At 27.2% G+C, this 11769-nt stretch overlaps 2 protein-coding genes across 3 annotated transcripts; one reads left to right on the forward strand and one right to left on the reverse strand.

Moving 5' to 3' along the window:
- Positions 1-1161: 1161 nt before the first annotated feature.
- LOC111916154 (protein FAR1-RELATED SEQUENCE 5-like) lies at positions 1162-4416 on the forward strand. Its single transcript, XM_023911790.1, has 7 exons — positions 1162-1514; positions 1595-1853; positions 2001-2579; positions 2644-2923; positions 3587-3609; positions 4082-4300; positions 4381-4416. Exons 1-7 carry the CDS (start codon positions 1162-1164, stop codon positions 4414-4416), a joined length of 1749 nt encoding a protein of 582 aa, XP_023767558.1.
- A 3793-nt stretch (positions 4417-8209) lies between these two features.
- On the reverse strand, positions 8210-11619 carry LOC111916151 (uncharacterized). 2 transcript variants are annotated; one of them, XM_052764805.1, is made up of 4 exons: positions 11184-11619; positions 10287-10361; positions 9428-9758; positions 8210-9352 (listed from the first exon to the last, which is right to left on the reverse strand). In XM_052764805.1, exons 1-4 carry the CDS (start codon positions 11206-11208, stop codon positions 9163-9165), a joined length of 621 nt encoding a protein of 206 aa, XP_052620765.1. In that variant the 5' UTR covers positions 11209-11619; the 3' UTR covers positions 8210-9162. The 2 variants fall into 2 exon arrangements, with proteins under 2 accessions (XP_052620765.1, XP_052620767.1); XM_052764807.1 differs by lacking the exon at positions 10287-10361 and having other exon boundaries at positions 8533-9352; positions 11184-11612.
- Between the last annotated feature and the right edge of the window lie 150 nt (positions 11620-11769).

Genomic DNA, 11769 nt, shown 5'->3' on the forward strand with positions numbered 1-11769 from the left:
AATTTCAATTCAAAATACAAATCTGATGGGAATTCTGTGCAACAAAGCTTGTCCATCCAGAATACATTGATTTTATTGTATCGAAAAGAAGAGCATATCTAGCATATTGAATATTAAAGCTTTAAGTCAACATTTTCATCTGCTATTTGAGAAATCATTAAGTAGAAGATAACGTATACATTGTACTTTTTATAAATTACTGATACATAACATTTAACAGCAATTACATACAACACAAGAAATTATGAAGACAACAAAAAATAAACCACTTGCAACACTTATGAAGACAACTTTTGGCACTTACAAAGACAAGACTTCTGGTCACTCCAAAACAACTTCTAACATATTTAAATGTTTAAAGTAATCATAGCATTGAAACAAATTCCACAACCTACAAAAATTCACATGCAGCAACTTCAATTTAAACATCAGCGATTTTGAAAACCAAAATATTATTAGATGTTCTTTTTCAGATCTTACAATTAATTCAATTGTTACTGATTTCTGGTTCAACAATTACTAATTCTTCAGAGATTATTGAACGATGTCTGTAAACATTGGAGACTTAACTTCAGCTTACGTACATGAAGATTGTATTTGCAGAATTTATGACTCATGCTCTTTGAATACAGAAGACGATATTCTTAAGTTAACAGGTGAATTTGTTTTTTGAAAAGTACAGTTTTTTTAATTTATGTATATTTTGTATAAACCTTAAATTTGTAATTATTTGTTACAGAACATACACATGCAGAATTGCAATATGATATTGTATCAGATGAGATAATTCCAAAAATTGGTTCTACATTCAACTCCCTTGATGAAACTGTTACTATGTATCGAAACTATGCAACGAAATTAGGTTTCAGCATTAAATATGGATCAACCACATTTTATGATGATGAAATTAAAAGTCTAAAGAAAAAAACATATTCGCTGCAACAGATATGGAGAGCTAACAAATAGAACAGAAAATGAAACATCATCTACATATGGAAAAAAAGGAGGACATCAGTTTCTTCAAGAACTGGTTGTATGGCAATGATTGGTATCCACAGAAATAATGAAACTAACCTTTTCTCAATCTATAAATTTGAAGAACTGCATAACCACAAATTGAGTAATAAAGATGAAATTGTTTTTATGCCTTAACAACGGAGAATGCATATGTTGGACAAACTATTCATTGTCAAAGCTACAACTCTCAATATTGGAGCAACAAAAGCACACAAATTGAGGGCAGCTATGGTTGGAGGATATGATAATCTCAGTGCAACAAGTGTAGATTATAAGAATTTATGGAGAGATTACCCAACTCTGGTGGGTCCTAGTGATGCACAATGTATTATTGATCAGTTGATTCACAGACGAGATACATATCCTAACTTTTACTGTAATTACAAAGTGAAGAATAAATCATTGATTGGTGTATTTTGGGTACACGAAACATCAAAAGAGTACTACTCAAAGTTCAACGACGTAATATCAATTGATGCAACATACCGGACAAACAAGTAAAGTGTAATTTTAATGTTCTAATTTATATAAAAGTATGAATCAGTTCATTCTTTGATAATATATATGTTACATGTAGATACAAGATGATATTTGTTCCATTCTCTGCAATAAACAATCACCAAAAAACAGTGACTGTAGGTGCAACACTATTGTCGGATGAAAGAATTGAGTCATACATATGGATGCTTAACTGTTTTATTTCCGCACATGGTAAACCACCAAATTTAATTCTTACAGATCAGGATCCAGCTTTAATTCATGCAATATCAACAGTTCTACCTACATCACAACATCGTTTATGTATGTGGCATATCATGTCAAAATTGGAAAATAAGGTGAGCTTGATATCATGTATATTTTAATTATAAGAAGCATTAGAGCATAGTTTATTTATAAATATCACATTATAGTTTATAATTAATTTAATAATATTATCGAAAAATATATATATGATTTTATGTGTATTTTTCATAATATGTCAGGTAGAAAGAACCATTACAAAGAAAACTGAATTCAAGAGTGGAATCCATAAGCTAGTGTGGAATACATACATTAATCCCGATGAATTTGAAATATGTTGGAATATGATGTTGGATGAGTTTGGGTTGAGAAGTAATAAATGGTTAGCTGAAATGTACAATAGAAGACATGAATGGAATCCAACATACTTTAGACATATTCCAATGTCTGGGTTAATGAAAACAACATCCCGTTCTGAAAGTTCTAACTCTTTCTTCAACCGGTTTGTCAGCACGGACAACTTGCTTGTTAACTTCATGTTGAACTTTGATACAGCTATATCAAAGCAAAGACATGAACAAAAAAAGCTAGATGCAAAATCCAACAATAATAAACCGAAGATGATTTGTATGATTGATCCATATCTAATTCAACAACATGCATCTATGATGTACACTATGAAGATATTTTTCAAGGTTCAAAAGGATATCAAGAAAGCTTACACAATGTGTTATCAAAAGTCAGTTCTCAACTACAACAATTCTCAGTTATGCACTGTTGCATTTTATAACAAGATAACAGAAATGCAAACAAAATTTCAGGTTAATATTATAAATTATAAGTTATTTTACAAATTATTTATGCTAATAATAATTTTTTAAATAGGTGCCTTTCAATCCTATCAATCACACTATAGAATGTTCATGTGGGAAGTTTACAATAGTAGGTCTGTTATGTTGTCATTCTTTGAGAGTGTTGATCGATAATAATGTTTGCAAAATTCCGGATATGTATATTGTGCCAAGATGGAGAAAAGATATCATATCAGTGGAAAAACACAGCTTTGGACAACAATGGGAATTCTGCAGGACAAAAACAACAAAACTAATAGAAGAAGCATGCAGAGCTGCAGAATCATGTATAAATGCAGCTGCAGATGATGATGGTAAGTTGGAAGATCTTATTGGAAAACTGCATGCATTAAGACTAGAGAGAGCAATTGTGCCCTATTAAACCAAGAAAGAATCATATTGAGAACATAGATGAAAATGTATTTGGTTTAAAAATAAGCAAACAAGTTCATATTGAAGTTCCAAAAGGAATTACCAATAAGGGAGGTGGAAAAAAGACAAGAATGATCAGTGCAGCAGAGAAGATTAAGTTCAGGGCTCTAAAACCAAAACGCCTATGCACTGGTTGTGATATGCATGTTCATCATGATAAAAGAACTTGTCCCAAAATAAAAAAAAGGAATCCCAGCCACTTAAAAAACATGTGGTGTTAGTTTAAGAATGAATTTTCAAGATGTTTTATTCATACGATTATGTATATCAGGGAGATTGTGTTATTGATGATTGACACTTGAAGGATATAGTCCAAGATTATGAATTGAAATGTATTTATCATTTTACTTTTTGTATGTACATATTGTGAATATTGATAACAATTTGATTTATGTAATTATGTATTTTTTTTGCTGGTTTATGAATATCGTTCTAGTTTTTTGATAAGTAATAATGATGTCATTCAATTTGAATCGTTGTGACAGTGTGATTTATAATTTTTGTTTGTTTTATCTATTAAATCGTTGTGATTTATAAAATTTTAGATTTGATTGCAAATTCATTTGAAGTAATGTAACTCTTTATTTAAATATGAGTATATAATGTTCATAGAAGTTTCTTTGATGACTATTGATATGAAACTAAATATTATAACGTAAACTAAGATTCTTATGTAATTATGAAATTTTATGCTGTTATACTTTACTGTCTGCATGAATATCGTACTAGTTTTCTAATAACTATATATCATTAAAATTAAATATAAATCTCGTTTTTGTTTATATCCTTTTTTTTTGGAGATTATCATAAAAAAACGAATTTGATGGCGATAAAATTTATAAAAGTTTTTGTATGGTGATAACGGCTAAGGCGGTTATGAATGCGGTTATTGATTCATAAACGTATATATTCTTAAACAACACACGCATGGTATCTGGAATGCAGATAATTAATCTAAATTTTTTTTATTCAACATTACAACGACTGATTACATTTTACTTTCTTCATTATCAATAGTTTTATTAAATTATATAATGAAGCTGGATTTGGATATCTTTAAAGATATGACGTATCACATGGACGCATTGAAGAATTACACAAGTAAGAGAAACTTTAAATTGGAGAATGAAATCTTTCAATCGATGCAAAATTGTAACATTAAAAATATAGTGTCTGTAGACGGAAATAATCAATATATAGTGCGAGAAAAGATGACAACTCTTTTAAGCAGAGTGATTGATGTTGAAGAGGATTACGAGGTAATTGAAAAATAAAATTGTTTACTTAATTTTTTATGAAATTTATACTTGTTTATATATTTAATATTTATTTGTTATAGGTAATATTTGACATGGGAATGGAGTTGTTTAAATGAGTTGCATGTATTTTGAAAAAGAAGTCATATAATATGTGTTTTTAAAACAGGTTTGCTTCCATATGTTGATTCAATATCAGTATCACTTAATATATGATCAATGATAATGAAAGCAGGTTTTTTTCAAATCGAAGCATATCAAATAATACTTGTTGTTATCACACATAGGAAACAATACCTACATTCATCAAATAACATATACTTCAAAAATTATAATTATATTAGCTTTAGATTCATATCATTATAATACATTTTTATTACCAGATAAATATTGCTGAAACAAGGTTTGATAGGGTAATTGGAACATAATTGATCCACTGTCATCTTAAAAGCATTGAACCTGTTAACCTCTAATATTGTTTCATCAAGAATAGTATTTGACTACAATACAAATAAAAAATTCATTATATAACTTAAGTCATCAACATTTTATGACTTGATTATGTGTTGATACTGTATCAATCGACTGGAGGGTTATAACTTTATCTTTACTAGGCAACAGATTTCCAATAGTCATCATCCAATAATTTAATTGTTCATTTCCTAGAAATTTGTACATTGCTTCGCTTAGCGTTTTATACAGTTCACTCTTATCCTTTACAACCCGATAATATATTGCTTGAAGACTAACACAAACTTCCTGTATAATGAATAATAAAAAAAACAAAATAAATTAATAATAACAATATACATATTCTGAGTTATAAATATTATTCAACCTGTTAAATGCTAAGTACGTAAAATTATAAGAGCTCATACAAAGAATTATATCTAGAAATATAGTCATCTACATAATAACTAAAAATGAACTGAATTGTATTAATATACCTCAACTGTATTCGACTCTGCTGTTATCTGCATATCAAATACTTCCTTGTTGCAGCTAAAAAAGTCTTCAACTGTATAAATAAACTACATTTGTATTACTTTGATTTTTGGTTACAATATACACAATGTTCTACGCTTTGAGCTATTTACAAAATGTAACTTAAAATTAACGATAAGCATTACTTACAAGATGTAAAATCAATACTGTTATGATCAGGTTTATTCTTTATTGATGAAACGCCATCGGTTTGCAACTTATCCATATCTTCAGCAACCTTATCTTCTGTAATCAAAACAATACTTGTTTCATATTAAAATTATATATGATGAAAACCAACTTCTGATTTTGTAGTATGCTATGTAAACGGTTATGTCATGAATAATAACTTCTACTACCTGCATTGCGTATGGAGTACGATAATATTTTATTTGAAAATGTCAAACAAATACATAACATCACATCATAAAATAACATATATATATATATATATATATATATATATATATATATATATATATATATATATATATATATATGTGGTTATAATTATGTTAATATTTTTAATTATATAGACAGAAAAAAAATGTCACCATTTGTAAAACTAGTTATTAAATGTAATTTGATAAGTTTTTGCTTGAATATTGATTGTGTTTATAATACTTAGCTTCAATAATAAATCTACAATGTATATGTGTAAAATATTATACAAATAATGTCGCAGTTACATAATATCATTCTGGATTAAATATATTGTGGTAGCCAAAGTGAATATATGGCATTTAATAGATTAGCCAAAATTAAAAGAATTTGTCAACTGATAGTTTGCATACATGGATTACCTGTGTTTAATGTAGCCGGATTTACAGTATGCATCATATTCAAAATGGACCAAATTGCCCTTTATTTTAAATTGGACCAACATTCACATTTGTTTAGAATAAACATAAAGTTGTATTATGTACAAATCCTTTAGTATTAAAATTTTGTCCATTTTTAACCTACATTAGATATAAAATTAATAGAAAACATGACATAAAGTTGCGTTTGGGCCATTCAGACTGTGAATCAGTCTATTATGTTGAAAAATTGGACTAAAATTAACTGTATGTAAAATTGGACAATATTGCCCTTTATACCTTCATTTATGTTGATTGAAATTATTTTCCAAAAAGGGCATTATTGACAATTTTATACAAAATTAATAAAAAAAATACAGAAATGGCATTTATGTCAATTTTTGACCACTATTCATCTGCTTTATACCTTCATTTATGTTGATTGAATTTATTTTTCAAAAATGACATTATTGACAATTTTATATAAAATTAATAAAAAAATACAGAAAGGGCATTTTCGTCCATTTAAAGTCTTGATCATAATATTATGTTTTTAAAAGATTAAATAACAGTCAATTTGGACCATTTATTCTCTGCATCATATTATTATGTTGAAAAACTCCAATAAGATACATTTTTGACCATATATACCCTACTTTTAATTTTCTATAAAAATTTGTTTTTTTTTTAAATTTTTTTCTAATACCATGTGTAATGCACCCTTTATGTAAAGAATGCACATAATTCACCTTTTGCATATACAAAATGGACTAAATTGACATATATGTAAAAATGAACAAAAATGCACTTTACTTATTGAAAATGCAAAATAGACAATGTACTTTAGAAAATCATCACATCATTTTTTGTTTTATGTTTTAATGTCGTTTGTTAATGTTTGGTACTTTTAATGATGTTTATAATCTAAGGAAGTTTAAAACTTTAATTTATATATGTTTATATACAACTCATTATTATTTACTTTGATATATTAAAGTTTTCATCAAGTAATAAAACATGAAAACAACTTCTATGCATAATGGTAAAAATAGACGAAATTACCCTTTGTATTAAAATGGACCAAATTGACATTTATTTAATGAAAACAACTTGTATGCATCATATTCAAAATGGACCAAATTGCCCTTTATTTTAAAAAGGACCAAAATTGACATTTGTTTAGAATAAACATAAAGTTGTATTATGTATAAATCCTTTAATATTGAAATTTTGTCCATTTTTAACTTGCATTAGATATAAAATTAATAGAAAACATGACATAAAGTTGAGTTTGGACCATTCAGACTGTGAATCAGTCTATTATGATGTAAAATTGGACTAAATTTAACTGTATGTAAAATTGGACAAAATTGCCCTTTATATCTTGATTTATGTTGATTGAATTTATTTTCCAAAAAGGGCATTATTGACAATTTTATATAAAATTAATAACAAAAATACAGAAAGGGCATTTATGTCAATTTTTGACCACTATTCACCTGCTTTATACCTTCATTTATGTTGATTGAAATTATTTTTCAAAAAGGGCATTATTGACAATTTTACATAAAATTAATAAAAAAAAAATACAGAAAGGACATTTTCGTCCATTTAAAGTCTTGATCATAATATTATGTTTTTGTAAGATTAAATAACGGTCAATTTGGACCATTTATTCTCTGCATCATATTATTATGTTGAAAAACTCCAATAAGATACATTTTTGACCATATATACTCTACTTTTAATTTTCTATAAAAATTTGTTTTTTTTTTTTTTAAATTTTTTTTCTAATACCATGTGTAATGCACCTTTTATGTAAAGAATGCACATAATTCACCTTTTGCATATACAAAATGAACTAAATTGACATATATGTAAAAATGGACAAAAATGCACTTTACTTATTGAAAATGCAAAATAGACAATGTATTTTAGAAAATCATCACATCATTTTTTTTTGTTGGACTTAATATTGATTGAAAACATTTGATGTGCATCAACATAAAAATGGAAGGGATTTTCTTTCTTAAATTATACGATGTATTTAAAATGGTAAATGAATCGAACAACTAATGCGAATGTGATTGTTCTTATCTTTTTTATTTTCATTTTAAAGCCATTAAATTTAATTATTATTACATTATTTTATTTTTTTTATCATCTTCACATATGTTTTAAGTATGTAAGCCAAGTAGAAATTGTGGATTTCATAACTGGACTTTCACTTACAGTTATAGCCCCTCTACATCAAACACTTTGACAATAAATGCACATCACAGACAGGAAAAAAAGGAAAACTATTTGCAAAAAATTATTTCAATGATATTTAACATAGTGATAATAAGGTAAATAACAACAGAAATATCAACATTCAAGATTACTTTACATATCAAACTTCATTTAAGTTATAAACAATAAAATCAATAACATAATAACAAAATTCATGATAACTTTACATATCAAACTGCATTTAAGATATTTTCCTTAAAACCAACCACATATGCTAAATTTTTCAAAAACACTTTCTTTTTCATGACCAACATAAAATAAATAAAGGCAGAAGAAGTAATGCTGCATAAAACAAATAAACAATTTTTATTATTAAATTATTTATATATTAAATATAATTCAATAAGTTACTATTATAAAAAGATAGTAAATTAAAGTACTTCATACCCTACCAATATTCTAGGAATATTTCCATACGATTGTTTCCACATCTCCATTATTATAAATATGGTCTATGATCATCCAAGCAGGTTTCCTCAAATCAAAACATATTAAATAATATTTTGGCCCATTAACAATAGGAAAAAAAAACTGCACGTATAAACATAAAAAATATATAATGTATGAAATGTTATTAGCTCTATATATAATGAAACATGATATTTACCAGATCTACGTCAGTAAATGGATATTTGTCATAGAACCTTAAATTGTATTATTGAACTATCGATTTAAACTTATCAAATTTGTGTAGATCTGATATCGTTTCATCAAGAATATAATTACTCTGTATTATGATTGGATATATCAAAAAGTTAGTATATATTAATTTTAAATAAAAATAATATTTTAACTAACCAATATTTTTGTATGGAAGAATACTCTGGATGGTGCCATAACTAAGTTTGGTGTGTAAATAATGTTAAGGAAAGATGACCAACAATCAATAACATTACAACTAATAGGCTTGTTTGCTTCAAAACAATATGAATCTTCAACAAACATAAGTTGAGCATCTTTTAACTCCCATATGGTTTCCCTATAAAATTATTAAATAAAAAAATCAGCTAATATTAAAATAAAAATTATGATAATATTATAACATTCACATTACCGAAGATTTCTATTTGAACATAATATTGACTTGCAAATATCAATCTCAATATCAGTAATCTTGCTTCTAATTGAAACTATTTTGTTCATATACGGAGAACAAAGACTAGAAGCTGAACTGCAAATATCAATTCCTGTTCCTGTAGAATTTTCATCCATGAATTCAAGTTTCTTTTTGGTTCTTCTGTATATGATTTCATCTATTTCCTTTAATACTCCTGGGCTAAGGAAACTATATGAAGGAGAAGATTCAAATCCAGAACATTTTTCACTTTTTCCTGAAGGTTTGGGTGTCATGATATGATTATAATCACACAATTGATCTTCTTCACCTACATCAATCAATTTATAAGAATACTTCAACGAAAACATGAAAATACTAGAGTTTACTATAGCATATTCATCAACTTGATATTTATAAATGAACAATTTATATATAATGATGTGCAGAAATCCAACAATTAGTTAATCGAACTCAAATCAAAAATTAATAACGACATACAATAAGCTTGAATAAAATTTAAAAATTATATATACATAACTATGTATCATAAAATAAACCTACATATACTCAAGCTTGATTAAAACAAAAAATATCTTTTAGTGTGTTAAAATATCTTTCTTTTCTTAATATAAAATAGTATATCTGGTATGTTTTGGTTAATATAATAGTACATCCTACTACTAGCTAGTGCTTCAAACAAGCAGAAAAAACCACACATATAATTGAGACCTTTTGTTCGAAATCAAGTCTTAAATTTCTTCCACTGAAATCTGATAAGTAAGAGCAACTACAATTATTCATCAAACTTTCAAAACAGTACTAAATGAACTGAAATGACCAATTAGTAAACACATACAATTAAATACTTTGACAGTACCATCCCTTTGCGTAGATATCAAAGACTGTCCACTATCCATCGATAATAAATATCCTTGTGCATATATATCAAAATGTTAGTTTTTTATAAAGTACTTTTTGCATAGTTAACTGCATAACACAACATTTTTGGAATTAAAAGACATCATATGTAACTGATTGAATTACTAAGAGCCAGAATTAATGCAAGTATCTGTTGGGTTTTCTGATTACTCTTCTGGGTCGACTAGTAATGGATGATAACACATTATTTTCCAGAAGATATGTCAAGAGAGAAATATGGCAATTCTTTATGAAATTTAGAATCCCATAAATGCCAATATAATTATAATATTGATATGAATATAAAACTAAAATAATTATAAGCATCAGATCAAGGAAGAAAGTTAAATTTTTAGAATCAATGCCTTCATTTAATTTGCTTTCATATGAGGATGCTGATGATAATGTTCCTGACAAGTTGGAGGTAGATGTTGATGTAGTTGCTGAAGAAAGTAATCTAAATAAAAGTATGGTCATTAACCGATTGGAGTTTATGATGAAAGTATATGAGGAAAATCAATATGAAACATGTGTTAGTCACAAGAAGGTGCCGATATTGTTTGAACCTCCCTATATGAGTAACATAGTATCCATTAACACTGAAATTAGTGATCTAGAGATATTGCATAATCTGTTAAATTATAGTTTCCACTTCACAATCTTAGTTTGTAAAATCAAATTTCATAAATAATTGACACTCAACTAAGATATCGATATACAAAATTCAAATTGAACAAATTGACCACTTTTTATGATGGTAATCTATCGACTCACAACTGATAATCAGCTAACAGCAAATAAGTGAGAATTGACTGAGAATAGATAAATAAAATACCCTTAAGAAGATATTGAAAGATCATCAATGCCGAAACAACTGTGAAAAATCATAACCGATCGTCGATTACACATGTATCATAAATTGGATAAGAAAATCACTAACCCCGCTCAAATCTCTATCTGATCATAAATTGGGCGGGTATATTTTTTCTAATTTGCTGCCTACTAACCTCAATCGTCGATTACACATGTATCACACAACCGTTCCCCCCCAAAAAAACAAAACCGATCCCGCTTAATTCTATCAGATCATAAAATCGGCGTGTATATCTTCTCGTATTTACCGCCTATTGACCTCAATCGACGTAACACACAACCGATCCCCCCAAAAGTCACAACCGATCCCGCCTATTAACGAAAATCGTCAAGTCTAATCTTCAAGGGTTTACGCCTCTAATTTGATCGAATTACTTTGATACCCTTTAAACCATTATTTATAAATAAAAAAAACAATTACATGTGTCAAATTCTAATTGATCCTCACTTGATGCCCTAATTCCTTATTTTCCAAAAAACCCATTCCTATATATATATATATATATATATATATATATATATATATATATATATATATATATATATAT

Source organism: Lactuca sativa, chromosome 1 (genome assembly GCF_002870075.4).
Source record: "Lactuca sativa cultivar Salinas chromosome 1, Lsat_Salinas_v11, whole genome shotgun sequence".
Classification (NCBI taxonomy): Eukaryota; Viridiplantae; Streptophyta; class Magnoliopsida; order Asterales; family Asteraceae; genus Lactuca; species Lactuca sativa.